The 14,805-nt window shown below is 56.1% G+C and overlaps 1 protein-coding gene across 1 annotated transcript in view; it reads left to right on the forward strand.

The window, feature by feature from the left end:
- SORCS2 (sortilin related VPS10 domain containing receptor 2) overlaps nucleotides 1-14,805 on the forward strand; it is a gene marked incomplete in the record, with an annotated part of 482,914 nt that overhangs the window by 292,345 nt on the left and 175,764 nt on the right. Inside the window, 1 exon segment of the mRNA XM_018049774.1 lies at nucleotides 9,211-9,310. Within this exon segment, the coding sequence (XP_017905263.1) occupies nucleotides 9,211-9,310 (100 nt within the window).

Raw genomic sequence — 14,805 nt, forward strand, 5'->3', positions numbered from 1 at the left:
TGCTGAGTCACGTTGCTGTACAGCAGAAATTAACACAACATTGCGAATCAACTATACTTCAATAAAAGAGATTAAAAAAAAAAAAAAAAAAGACTAGCCCTGAGTTAAGGAGAAGCTTTCCACTAGGGAGAAAACCCTCAGGAAATACTGAGAGGACTCCGCAGCGGGGCTGGGCTGCGGTCAGCATGTGAAAGCTGACAGGGCAGAGAGCATCACCTGCTAGGCTCTGCGAGAGAGAGAAATGGAGTCAGAAAGTCCAGCCACACAGGGTGAGTGCCCGGCCCTGTGAAGCCCCCAGCAGGAGTGCATGTCTGGACACAGCCCGGGGTGGAGCAGAGGAGGCAACTTGAGCCAACAGCCTGGGCTTAAACTGAGCTTTCTGTAGTTGCCGTGAGATCCTGCACAAGGCAGGTGATGTGCCTTGAGCCTCAGTTTTCCCACCTGTAAAATGGGAAGGCCTGCTCCTGGTCCAGTGTGGTCATCCTGTCCAAGCGAGGTTGAGCTCCACCCTGGGTGTGGTGTCCAGAGCGTGTGAGTCCCCAGGTCTCTTAATCTCCCCCCAAGACTCCTTTCCCATTGGAGGGAGACCACGGTCTTAGTCTCAGGGCAACCTGACTGGCATCTCCCCCACCACTGCTGTCATGCCCCATCAAGGGCACATTGAGACCCCTTCCAGCAGCTCACCCACCTAGCTGGCACCTGACTCCACATTTCACACTCAAAATCTCAAGCCACATCATGGAATTTTCTAGAATGACTTGACCAGTCTATCAGCGGCTTGGGCAGATCTTTCCCTCAATGGTTCCACGAGGATGTATTTGTCTGCCCTGGGTGGCAGATCAAAGCCTCATCTTTCCAGAGCCCCTGGGGTTGTCGGTTCCTGAGGACCCCGGGGTGGTGGACCCTCACCATCCATCCCTTCTCATCTCACATCAGCAGGGTGGTCAGCTGGGAAACCGTCCTAACACACAACGCCCCCTCTGCTGGGAGGGAGGTGGGGAGGTCCCCGGAGACCGGAGTTGAGTCCCGGCTGTGCCATGGACCCCCAGGGGACTCTGCACACGTCCCTTCCCAGCTGGGCCTCAGAGCCCTGGCACGGCCCTAGGGTCTGTCCAGGGGCTTTGCACAGTGACCATGCGGAGGCGGGGCTGGTCCTCAGAGTCCTGATCATCAGGGCACAGGAGGCGAGTCCACGCCGCCGTGCATCTGGCCAGAGAGGTCCGCACAGGCGCGGTGCATAGTCAGCACCCCTCAGGTGGCCTCGGGACCGTGAGTCCACCGCACGGGCCCTCCTCCCACCACGTCCAGTCTCATTGTGAGTGTCTGAGGTCTGTGCTGTTGGCCCCTTTTACAGATAAACAAACCAAGTCTCGCCGAGGTCCAGGCCTTGCTCAAGACCACAAGCTTGCAGGTGGCACCAGCCACGTAGGGGGCGCCCCCTTCCCACCTGTGCGGTTTTCCAAGGTAGCCAAGGAGATCCTCAGAGCTGGGGGCTCACCCGTGGGGGAGGGGTGGGAGCTGAACACATGTCCCTGCCAATGAAATAATTATAGAGTATGAAAATGGCTCAATTAAATCATTTTTCTTTTAAAAGTGCATATGTACAAACACTTAGCAATTAAGCAGCCAATTTACAAATAGCAATTTTCCAACTGCACTTGCCTTTCATATATCTATTTGCCGGATGTAGAGTCTATTTTTATTCAAAATTTTTAATTTGAATAAATCTAGATGGGATGATCACTTTTGAGTTACAGTCAGAAGAACCTGGAGACGGTCTTAGCAGTGGGCAAGGTCAGGGTATAGGTTGGGAGGAGGCCTGGCCCAGAGGAGACCCTGGGTGATCTCTGTTCCCCTCCTCCTCTCTTCTTCCCCCTCTCTCCCCCATCTTCCTTTTTCCCTCCTCCCCTCACTCCTGTTCTCCCTTCTGGACATGCTCAGCTCTCACAGGAATTTTGACCATCCTGAGATGAATCGGGGAGTCTCCCCTCAACAGGCAAGTCCAGGGGGCACTTGTTGGCTGGTGTTGAAACATCGGGCACGTCTGACTGGCTTCTATGGGAAACTTGCCCAGAGATGGATACTTGCTCACTGCAGGTCACACAGCCTTCCTGTCCTGGTACCTGGCGGCGCTGTAGGAGGAGGCAGCCTTAGATTCAGGGTTGGTGCTCTGGGGCTGTGGGGAGTTTAGAGAAGAATCAGGAATGGAAGGCATTTAACTGAGTCATCCGTGCCTCAAGCTTGGTGAGCGCATTAGAGAGATACCGCCCTCCAGGTACCAAGAGACGGGGACCTGCCCTGTGCGGCATCTGGCGTCTGGGGTGACCCCAGGCAGTTCTGATCTCCATCTCTGGTTTGCATACTGAGCGGTGCCTATTTCTGGCAGCCCCCAGACACACAGGAAGAGGCAGGGACCACGCAGCACTCCACCTTTCACCTTCCTTCCTTGGAATAAATCTGAACACGGACACCGTCCCTGCTGGGCTTGTTCTTCCACTTATATTTCTTTGAGAAGCAGGTGGTCTGAGGACAGAATGAAGTGAAGTCTGGACACCTGTGTGGCCCCCAGGAAACAAGGTCTGCCTGGGTGAGGGTTTCCCCAAGGAAACCAGCCTCAGGGCGGGGAGGCCAGGAGGCAGATAACAGGCAGGGTCGCCGCAGGAGAAGGGCATGTGACCACAGCCTTTTCCATTCACAGGGGCCCCAGGGACCCTGACTGCATCCCTCTGGTGCCTGAAGGGGAAACCGATGTCCAACCCTGAGGGTGTGCCTGGAGCTCACACCCAGTAGCAGCAAGGGGGCACAGCCCAGACCCCGACCACTAGACCCCTCGTTCCCAGCTAGCTGGATACCACGGTACCTCTCGACCTCAGGGGTCTCAGGACTCCCCGACCGGTGCCAGGTGAAGGGTGGCCAGGCTGTGGGCACCGGGAAAACATGCTTCTCTGAACTCTCCCATCTTCCAGCCCCACTGCGTCCTGCAGGCTTGGTCGGGTGCTGGTGGGCAAGCCTCAGGTTTGTCCTGACTCCCAGTCCAGTCCATTCCTAAGCCACACCGGGGGCCACACCCCCTCTGAGCCGTGTCTCCCATGCCACTCAGGTCACCCTCCACCGCCTCCTACCATCTAACGCCTCATCTGCCCTGCTCAAGCGATTCCACCCCCCCAGGCACACATCCTGCCTTCCTTTCTGCTCCTCCCCCGCCCCGCAGTCACTCCAGTCTTCCTAAAGTGGCAGTGATGACGAGCTCCTACCGGCTGCTTCGAGACACTGTCTAACAGGCCTCACCTGGTCACTCTGCTCATCCCCCCTGAGACGGTGCATTCCAGACGGGGACGCAGACCCGACCACAGAGCCCGGCTCACGCTGTGCAGAGCCCGCCCCGGCCTCAGTCTGTGTCCAGACCAGCGAGCCCAGTAGAAATAGGATGTGGATTGTCATGAACAAGTAGAAACGGGTGACTTGAGAAGACCTGGAGGCTCCTGAAAGGTATATTTCTACGGGAGAGAAGCTGGTTTGAAAAGGCTACAGACGGCGTGATCCCAGTACTGTGTGTGATATTCTGGGAAAGGCAGAAGTATGGAAACAGTGAAAGGATCAGTGGTCACAGGGACGGGGCGGGGAGGGAGGGTGCGCAGGTGGGCCCAGGGTGATTCAGGCGGTGACACTGCTCTCTCTGACACCGCGGTGCTGGGTCCTTGTCGCCGCACGTTTGTCCATAGAACGTACAAGCCAAGAGTGGCCCCCGTGTGAGCTGTAGACTCTCGGTGACGATGCTGTCGTCAGAGCGGGCGCGCCAGCGGGAACACACGTGCTGCTCTGGCGGGGAGTGGAGATTACGCGCGTGTGGGGCCCGAAGACCCGGGAAACCTCGGTACCTTCCTCTCCATTTAGCTCTGAACCTAAAATTCCTCTTAAAAAATTAACTATTCATTAAAGAAACGGATGTGACGCACCTTAATAATAGACTTTGTTTAGTTCGGTATATCCAAAGTACTATGCCAACAGGCAGCCAATATGGGTTCGCCAGTGGCTCAGCGGCGAAGAACCCGCCTACAACGCAGGAGCAGCAGGAGACGTGGGTTCGATCCCAGGGTGGGGAAGGTCCCCTGGAGGAGGGCATGGTGACTCACTGCAGTATTCTTGCCCGGAAAATCCCACGGATGGAGGTGCCTGGCGGGCCACAGTCCATAGGGCTGCAAAGAGTCGGACACGACTGAAGCGACTTGGTACAGAACCAACATGACATTATAATGGAATCTTTTGCATTCTTTTCGATCTACTAAGTGGTGCCTGTAATGCAGGGCAGGCCCAGGCTCTCTGCGGCATCTGGGGCCATTCATGCCTGGTCCGTCCACCTCTTCCATCCCTGGCCCTGTCATCTTTCTCGCGATCCACAGTAGCCCCTCTGCCTGCTCACCCTGCTTCTCATGGAGCCCCAGACCTGGCTCAAATGCCCACTCGGGGAAGGAGAAGTAATACCTCCCAAGACTGGTGCTATTTCTGTGTGTGCTCAATCACATCTGACTCTGCTTTCCCACGGACTGAGGCCCACCGGGCTCCTCTGTCCATGGGATTTCCCAGGCAAGAATACTGGAGTGGGTTGCCAGTTCCTCCTCCAGGAATCCTCAGAGATACCACATCTTAACCCTTGAAGCCTATGGATACGTCACATGGCAAAGGGGACTTTGCAGGTGTGATAAGATGGAGAGACAGGGAGGGAGTTCCCTGGTGGTCCAGTGGTTAGGCTACTTTCACTGCCAGGGGCCCCAGTTCAATCTCTGATCCAAAAACAAAGATCCCACAAGCCAAGCGGCTTGGACAAAATAAGAATGTGGGGAGATTGTCCTGGATGATCTGTGTGAGCCCTGTGTAATCCCAAGGGTCTTCATCATAGGAGTAAGAGAGAACTGGGACCATACTGAAGGCAATTTGACTATGCAAGTGGAGACGGGAGGCATTTGCTTTGAAGCTGGAGATGGGGCCATGAGCCAAGGAGTGCAGGAGGCCTCTGGAAGCTGGAAAAGGCAAAGAAATGGATGGCCCCCACCCCGAGCCTTTCAGCAGGTGTTCCAGGGCATCAAGATGCCTTGATTTTAGTTCAGAAAACCATTTTGGACTTTTGATCTCCTGAGCTGAATAATGGATGTGTCTTGTTATAAGTCTCTAAGTTTCTGGTAATTTGTTACAGCAGCCACTGGAAATTCATTCACCACCACCACCACCACCACATTGGGGATCACCAGCCACCCAGTCAGCACTGGCCACCTCCTCCTCTGATCCTGTCATCCACTGGGACCCCCTCAAGGACAATGGAGATGAAGAGGGCCTGGGTGGAGGGCTGGTGGTGTTGGGGTGAAACGTACCCAATTCAGGAGTAAGAGTTGACAAGATGGGGGGTCTGTGGATTTGCTGGGCAGTGAAGATTGCCAGGAGAAATATCAATAACCTCAGATATGCAGATGACACCACCTTACGGCAGAAAGTGAAGAGGAACTAAAGAATCTCTTGATGAAAGTGAAAGTGGAGAGTGAAAACGTTGGCTTAAAACTCAACATTTAGAAAACTAAGATCATGGCATCCGGTCCCATCACTTCATGGCAAATAGATGGGGAAACAATGGAAACAGTGACAGGCTTTATGTTTTGGGGCTGCAAAATCCCTGCAGATGGTGACTGCAGCCACGAAATTAAAAGATGCTTGCTCCTTGGAAGAAAAGCTATGACCAACCTAGACAGCATATTAAAAAGCAGAGACATTACTTTACCAACAAAGGTCTGTCTAGTCGAAGCTATGGTTTTTCCAGTAGTCATATATGGATGTGAGAGTTGGACTATAAAGAAAGCTGGGTGCTGAAGAATTGATGCTTTGGAACTGTGGCGTTGGAGAAGACTCCTGAGAGTCCCTTAAACTGCAAGGAGATCCAGCCAGTCCATCCTAAAGGAAATCAGTCCTGAATATTCATTGGAAGAACTGATGCTAAAGCTGAAACTCCAATACTTTGGCCACTTGATGCAAAGAATTGACTCATTTGAAAAGACTCTAATGCTGGGAAAGATTGAAGGTGGGAGGAGAAGGGGGTGTCAGAGGATGAGATGGTTGGATGGCATCACTGACTCGATGGACATGAGTTTGAGTAAGCTCCAGGAGTTGGTGATGGGCAGGAAAGCCTGGCATGCTGCGGTCCATGGGGTCACAAAGAGCCAGGCGTGACTGAGTGACAGAACTGAACTGAACTGAGGGAGGCATGGGAGCTGGGCATGGCCCCTGGCCCTGAGACGGGGATGAGCACGGCTCCTGGACTTGACCGGGGTGACGTCCCCCCCTAGAGTCTCCCAAGGTTCTCTGGATGTGTCCATCTGTCTGCTCTCTCTGTCTCACCAGCCAGCTTGCCACCCCCACAGGGCAGGGCAGTGTCTGTCCTACTCACCAGGGGATAAAGTGACTAGCACATAGTAGATATGTGATAAACATGTGGGATGGGAATGGATTTGAATACAGAAATTTCAATTCCCAGTCCTGGTGTGAAGCTTACAGCATAAAAGAACTGAACAAAAGAAACGAAAAGAGTTAAATGAAAGAGTGAGGGAATGAACAATCTGATGTCCCCAGTCCCTGGCAAGCGGCCTGGAACCTGGTGCTAACAGCCATTTGAGGAATTGGATTGTGCTGTCCTGTAGGGTGAGGCATTCCTGATGCTTTCGCAGCTGAACTCTGCTCTGAGCAGACCCCATCTTCCCTGTCCAGAGAGGACAGGGGAGAGGGGGCCCTGTCCTTGGGCCTTTGCACCTGCGCCTCCGTCTACCTGGAACAGGGCTAGCTTCTGGGGTTTCATATTAAGTACCATACTGCCTTTAGGCGGAAACTGTGGTCCACAGTTTGGAGACTGGAAGCCTGGGTTCTGGGAGTTGGAAGGGTTGGGTCCTCCTGGAGGATCTAGGGGAAATCTGTTCCTTGCCTCTCTCTGAGTTCCTGGGGGTGGCTGGCAGTCCTTGGTGTCTGTAGCTGGCACACAGCACCCTCTCTTCCTTCCTTCCCATCTCAGCCCAGTGTCTGAGGGGCCTTCCCTGCCATGCTCTGAGACAGCACTTACTGCCCTCTCTGTCCTTCACCCTGTCTGTGCTTCTTCCCAGTCCTTGTCTCCTTCGACAGAGCTGTGTTTTTGCTTTTTTATCAGCCACCTCCCAGGCCCTGATAGAATAGAGATTCCCAGGCAGCAGGGCCTGGGTCCCACTCTCTCCCTGCTGAGGGCTCACACCAGGAGGTACCCTTGAGTGAGCAGGTGTGAACAGGCTGTTGTGGCCACAGATGGGGGAAGGGAGGCAGCTGGGCTGGGGTGTCTGGATGGAGGGAAGGGTAGGTGGCCAAGTGTCTGGAAGGCAGAGATCACAGGTCTTAGACGTGGCTTGTTGGAGGTGGGAAGGAGAGGGGAGGGGATCCAGAGGCTGGAGGTTGCCAGGCAAGAGCTTCCAAGCACAGCTGTTTGTCTCCCTGGGGGTTCTGGAATTTCCTGGGTCTTTAAATCTATTCCTCCCGTAATGGGCCTCCAGCTTCCTCCTTCCCCGAGGAGAATCAGTTCTCCATGGTGCTGAGAGTCAGTGCTTCCCCAATGTCCCCTGGGGAGGGGAGCGTGTAGAGTCAGAGGATACTGTTGGGGGAAGGAGACTGGGGTTGGGCAGCCCCTGCTGGTGTTCCCGGGAGTCAGGGGGCACAGGGGCTGCTTTCTGTCCTGGCCTGGGGAAGGACCTTGTGACCTCAGGCCTTTGAGGGACCTGACCTCTGGGGACAAGGGGCCACTGAGCACCAGGGCCATAAACATGACCCATCTTTCTGGAGCCTCAGGGAAAGGGCAGGCTTGGGAAAGAGGCAGGGAGGAAGCACATCCCTGTAGAAAGGTGAGGCTGTCCTACGACGGGGTGCAGCTACAGCACTGCCGGTGGGGTGGGGCCCTCACCTGGGCAGCTCCAGGCCTCCCCCTGGACCCCGGCCGCACTGGGGGAGCCTAAGACTCACTGCCCGACCCAGCCCTTCGATGGGTCCAGAGAGGGCAAGGGGCTGCCCTGGCCACCTGCAGCCCAGACCCCACAGGCCCCGTCAATAGCTGAGATCTGCCGCCCTCAGCCCTGGAGCTCGGCTCCGTCCAAGCCTGTCTCAGTGGTGATCAGATGGACAGGTCCAAGGGGCACCAGCTCAGCGGGCCTCAGCAGCCCTTGGTGCCCGCTCCTGCCCATGTCCCCACCTTGGGGTGATCTTCCTGACTGGTCAGAAGACTGGATGCTCTGGGAGAAACTGAGGCCTCTGGGACTCCACATGTCAGTTTAGGGAGGGGGTGGAAAGTGCCACCCGGGTTGGACTGTGCCTCCGGCTCTGCGGTCACTGCACTTTTTAACTAGCTGGTCCCAAGGAGCTCTGGGCCCAGGGTCCCTGAGCTGAGCTCAGCTGAGGGTGCTGAGCTTTGACATGGGATTAATTCCATGTCCCGATGCACTGGCTGCTGTGAAATTGCCCTTGATGCCTATATCTCTTCCCCTGCTGTGGCTGCTCTGGGTGGAGGCTAGAGCTCGGAGGTTCTTTCCTGCAGCCCTTGCCTTACAGACAGGAACATGGGCCCCTGGGCAGGAGGGACTGACCCCCAGACCCTGCTGAGGAGAATGGGTGCTGACACCCACCAGCTGGCTCGAGGACAGGGGTCTGATTCCCAGGACCCCTGGGGGGGCACGTGGTCAAGGAGGAGGGTGCAGCTTCCTGGAGGACCTCACAGTCCAGAAAGGGAAACGGACAAGCAGAAGGACTCAGGGCGGCGGGGAGCTTCTGTAGAACAAACGGCACCAGCTGTTCATGGGCGGGCTAGTATGCACATCCTGAGTTGGCCACCTGTTACCTGAGTGATTTCAGGCAGGAGCAGCTCCCCTCTGGCCCTCTGCAAGATGGACATGGGGACATAATCTGTCGGGGTTTTCTGAGGAGTCAAAATAACGTGGCCAGGACCTGCGAGGCCCTTCCTAACGAGAGTGATGCACAGAACTCGCACAGACCGTGGACAGGTGGGGCCCTGTGGAATGCCCCGGGCAGGCAGCTCGCTGGAAGACAGTGCTGGGTGTGCCCTGGGTGCCCCAGAGACCCCTGGCACACAGCTTGTGCCGGACACCATCAGTACACACAGGCGTGGCGGGGACCCGTTGCTGACAGCTGTCGTCCTGTCCCCCCCAGGTCGTCGGACTTCGGGACGTCCTACACCAAGCTCACCCTCCAGCCTGGCGTCACCACCGTCATCGACAACTTCTACATCTGCCCGACTAACAAGAGGAAGGTAGGCGCTGCGCCCGCCGCCTCTCTGGGCGGGGTGGAGGGGGAGGGTGTCACCTTGCTCCTCTGGAGCCCTGAAGGCAGGTGAGGGGTCAACCTCTCAACTCTCTGTGTCTCTCATCGTTCTTCCACCTGAGCTCATTTGGACACAGAGGTTTAAAACCGCGGCTGGGCCTGGGGGCAGGGAAGGTTGTCCTGGTGTCTGTGTCTGCGCCTGCCCTGGGCCAGCCTCCATCCAGGCAGAGTAGGGGTTGGGGGGTGTAGTGGCTGCTCTAGAGGGGAGAAAGAGTCTTTCTGGCCTGGAGTCCTGGCAAAGCAGCGAAAAGCAGTCTGATCTCTTGCCCTTTGTTGTTGTTGATTTGGTTTTTCATCTGAACTTTACTTTCTGTTTTCTTGGCCTGAAAGAGTCTCCTGACTCTGCTCTCTGCCTGGTTGTGGGTCAGGGAACTTGGCCATTTCCAGGTACTGCCACTCGCGCCAAGTTCTAAGAGAACTTGGGCTTTTGCAAAGCCAGGGTTGCCTCCTGGCCCCCTTAGGACCCCAGAATGGGTCAGAGGAAGCACCGCGGGTGTGTCCCCAGCTGTCCTGCACGCTTGACTCCCTCCAGAGAAACAGATCCGTGTCACAGAGAGGGACCTGGACAGGCCAGGCACCTCCTGGGGAATGGGGTGTAACCCCAAACTGGGGATTAGAACACAGAGCGTGATACTTGCTCGCACAAGGGCAGCTCACGGGCACGGATAGATGCTCTGACGGTGACTTTAATGGACAGGGCGGAGCAGCGTAAAGCCTGGGAAGGCCTGTGTAGGCTGAGGACATCCCAGGAAGGGAGTCACAGATGCCAGAGGGCTCCATGCGGAGGGCACTGGAGGGTGTGATGATTAAACTGATGGTGGGTCACTGGGCCCAGAGGAGTTGGTGTGTGCGTGCACTTGGCAGCTTCTGCAGGGATCAAGGCCCCTTTGCAGGGTTTTACGGAACATGGGAACTGGTGTGCGTGGCCATTTGCTGTCCAGGTCACCTCGGTGGCACCTTTTAATGCGATGTCAGCTTTCTGCAGGTCGTCCCCCCTCCCCTTTCCTTGACTTTTATGCTGTAAAGTTCTCCTGATGGACAGAATGGGAATGCGGAGGTAGGGAGGGCTGCTGGGGGGAGGGGCACATCCATGGGGACACTGGTGCCTGGAGGGGGCTCGGGACTGAAGAGAGAAAGGCAGGGGGTGGTTTCCCCAGTGCCTGAGTTTCCCTAGACCCTGCCTGGCGTCTTCACATGCACGGTCTCACTCTGTTCTTGGAAAGGAGGGGTTAGTATCCCATTTTCCAGGGCAGAAAACTGAGGCCTAGGAAGGTGAGGCTACCAGCCAATCATCACACAGCTGGTGGTGGGAGACCTGGATTTGACCCCAGCCTCACCCGGGTCCAAAGCTGGGAGTTTCCTTTGTGGAGAAATGACAGTGAGTGGGAGGGAATGGCCCCCACCCACTACTACCACCACACTCACAGCATCCACAGCTCAGCCCCACCTGCCCCCGAGCGGTCTTCATCCCGTGTCCAACTCCAGCCCAGCTTGGTAAGAAGACAGCTGGACTCAAACCCTCATTCTGCTGTGAGCAGCTCGCCTTTCCTGAGTGCCGCCCCCACCCTCTGAGCCGCGGGGCTCTCTTTGGGGGGTGGTGAGTGAGGGATACGCCCAGGAGCACCCCAGCCTAGCCTGGGCACAACAGCGTGTGGAGCATGGAGGCCCTTCATCTGCCACGAGAGCTGAGTGCTGGGACGAGCAAGGACAAACACCCTGCCTCCTGCCTGTTGTCTTCTTTCTTCCTGGGATCACTGTGATTCAGAGGTGAGGCCAAGGAGGGCTCCTGGGGGCTGGTGCTGACCCAGGCTAGAGAGCCCCGTCCACCTCTAGACTCTAGGCAGCAGTGGACACAGGAGGTCACGCCACTCATCCCCTTTGCATCCCCCAAGTTCTGTCTGTCTGACCAGCCTGGGCCTGAAGCCATCCCCAAGCTGCTGTTCATGGTTCCTGTGAGAGGAGACCCCACTGTGCCTCGCCAGCTGGGGTGTGACCGTGGCTCCAGGCCTGGCCCCAAAGGCTGCGTCCACCTTTGGAAACGAGATAGGCAGAGGCAACGGTGCAGACCTGGAGCAGGGTGTCTCCGAGGCCGGGAGGCCAGGGGAGGCTTCATGTAGAGCCAGGCCTACAGCAGGAAAGACAGACAGACCCTGGCCCTGTGTGCAGCAGCCGCCAGGGCAAAGGCTGTGGGGTGGGCGTTAATGAGATGCTGGGCAGGAACTCAGCAAGGGGGCTTCAGATAGGGCATCCGAGCAGACCAAGGGCACCAGGAGTGAGGCATCCATGCTGATCCCCCAGGGGCTTGGGCAGATGAAGGGGGGGGCTCCAACTGGGGCACGAAGCAGAGCCTCCTCTGCTGACAACATCTGGACAGGGGTGCAGGCAGGGGAAGTTTGCATATTTAGAGGAAAGGAGAGCACTGATCAGTGATGCCTTTGAGAGGCTATTTGAGAATTTAGCCTGGAAATACCGCTGGGGGTAGACCTGTGCCCCGCACAAGCACTCAGCTGATGCTGCAGGAATGAATGAATGAGTGAGTGAGCTGGTCCTGCTGAATGGATGCCACTGCCTAGCAGTTTTTTCTGATCCCCGGATTCCCCCTGCACCTGGGAGAGCAGGTGTGGCGGGCCCATGGTGTGCTGGGCCCTTCCTGGGGTTGCCTGGGGCCCCCTGAATTTGAGGGGGCCCAGGGAGCCACACCTAAACTGGGGACCCCTGTCCTCATTCCAGCTCTGACATGATCTCCCAGCCAGGGGACATCAGGGAGGTCCCCAGGTGTCTCATCTCTTAATGGGGTGATGATCACGGGAAGCGGCGGCAAGTGAGACAGAAAGCAGCTCGCTCATTTCACTACTACTCGAGGTGCACACTGACGGACAATTCCCAGAGGGGTCCCCTTCCCAGTGCCTGCCACCTGTGATGTCACTGTGTGTTCTAAATGCACAGCCTTAGCGCTCAGCTGATTCTCAAGAGATACGGGAAGCAGAAAACCACAGTCGCTGTTACTGAAAAGGCTGATGTGAGACCATGTCAGATGAAGAGCCAGAAGCCACAGGGATCGGGAGGGTGGAGGGGAGACGTGCGGGCCACGTGCTGGTCTGCGAACTTCTGAAGGGTGGTCCTAGGGGTCGGGGAGCAGCCCAGGCACGCGGCACACCGCGTCAGCGCTCAGCCGATTCTCAGGATACATGGGAGCAGCGGGCTGGACTGGGGCTGGGGTGGGGCCCCGTCAGGAAAAGCAGAAACGTCCTCCGATTGTATCCAGGCGTTCGCTCGTCTGTGCTTCCGGTTCCTCAGCCACGCCCTGGCGATCATGCAGAGTACACCAGGCCCTGGTCCAGAACCGGATGCCAGTCGTCATTTATTTGTGTGGACGCAGGGCATGACGGGGGTTTGCATCATCGCCTGTATTGCTCAGATGAGCAAACAGAGACTCGCGGAAGCTGGGCGAGTTGTCCAGGTCACCCAGCTGGTGGGGTAGCTCAGCTGTCACCAATGCAGTGAACATATTGTGTCTGTACTTGGCATTGAGCAAGGTTCGGATCCAGTTCTGCTGGAGGCCAGAGCATGCTCTGTCACACCCTCAAGCTCACCGGGCACCCTGCAGCAAAGTTCTAGGGAGCAGATAGGGGGCCCCATGTCGGTACAAGCCCAGCCCAGCCCAGCCCAGCCCGCTTTGCTGGAGGTAGGGGTGTCAGTAATGGGTGGTGGCTGGACCAGACCCCATCTGACCACAGCTGAGCTGAGTGACTCTGGAAGATCCCATTTCTCCTCCAGGCCTCAGTTTCCCCCTCTGTAAGATGAATAGGTTGCATTAGGGGTTCTCCAAAGCCCCTCCCAACTCCAGGATTCTGGACTCTCCTGGGCTCCTCCCCGCGGAGGAGCAGCAGGTGGGGAGTGAGATCCCCGCGGGCAGAGCCCAGACTCTGCTCTGCCCACCGCGTGTGCTGGCTTCTCCACAGGGGGCAGGTTCCACCAGGTCTCCACGTTCCATCTCAACACCAACCCCCATCCATTCAGCAGATGTGGGTTGAGGTCCTACTATGCACCAGGCGACAAGCTTGCTTCTGCAGAGAACCCTCGGTTCAATCTTATAGATGTCAGATTCAGATGAAGCACCTACTATGCGGGACAGATACCAGATGTAGCGCAAGTACCTGCGGCATGGTGCAAATATCAGATGCAGATTAAACACCTCGCTGGGCCCTGGGATACGGAGGTGAGCTGGACAGACAGTGCAAAACTTCTTGAGCCTTTGAGGCTCTGGTGGAGCCCTGGGAGACCGAACCTCTCTTCCTGCTGCATTTCTGTGGGAGGAATAGGAACAGGGCCCAAAGTGAGCCCTTCCAGTGCAAGAGGTTACCCCAGCGTGAGTCTGATCTGGGAAAAGACCGGGTCCTTTATTTGCAGGGATGCCTGCGTGAGCGTGAGTGGAGGGTCTAGCTCTGCAGTTACCAGCAATGGATAGGTTTTGCAGGAAGACGTGAATGCTATTAGGAGTCCATTTAGCAACAATTACAGGCTAAGCAGCACTTTATAGCTCCTTAAGAGACCACTTTGCAACCTGTCTTACAAAATGAACATCCTTTTATTTTTGTCTTGCCTGTAGTATAACCAGAGCTCCCGCCTTGATACCCATGGGCACGACATTCTATCATTGTCACGGCGTGACCTGAGACCCTGGGGCCCTGAGGACCCCTCAGTGTTCCCGTATGCCTTCTGTGCTGTCTGAATTCCTGATTTAGCTTCGGACTAGATTGTGTTTCTGACTCGGCCCCGAAAACCCCTTGGCAGGGCAAGAGGGTGTGCAGTCACAGCCCAGGGGAGCTGGCTGGGACATGGAATTGCTTTCAAGTGTCATGGTTTATATTAAAAATTCATGTGAATTTTCACTTTACTTCGTGATGTATCAGCACTGGTTTGAATGCTAAAATCATACACAGAGACACACACTTTCAACAGAAAAAAATCTCTGTTAACCTGATGACCCAGGAGAAGGCTCCAGTTTTAAGCCTCAGGACCCCTGGCCCAGCCACCAGCAGGTACCCTCCTGGGGCCTTGGCTCCTCATTTGGGAGGCACGGGGTCAGGACAAGATCTCCATCAATTCATCTACTTGTTCATTCTGCTCACTTACTCGAGACGTCCTGAGAAACCGCCACAGGCCAGGCACTCAGGATGGAAATGAATCAGGCCACAAATCTCTCTCTCTCTCGAAACTCAGTGTCACAGAGTACAAACCGTGGCTGGGAAGAGACGGTCGTCCTGAAGAACGGCATGAGTTCTGAAGGCCCTTAAAGTAGCAGGCCTCGTATTAGGAGTCTTACCTAGGCTGCCTCTGATCCCCGCAACCCCCTGTAAAGTCAGGGCTTGTACAGCATCTCACAGGAGAAGGAACCAACAGGTCCAGGGTCTTCCCTAAGGC

Source organism: Capra hircus, chromosome 6, assembly GCF_001704415.2.
Source record: "Capra hircus breed San Clemente chromosome 6, ASM170441v1, whole genome shotgun sequence".
NCBI classification, from domain to species: domain Eukaryota; kingdom Metazoa; phylum Chordata; class Mammalia; order Artiodactyla; family Bovidae; genus Capra; species Capra hircus.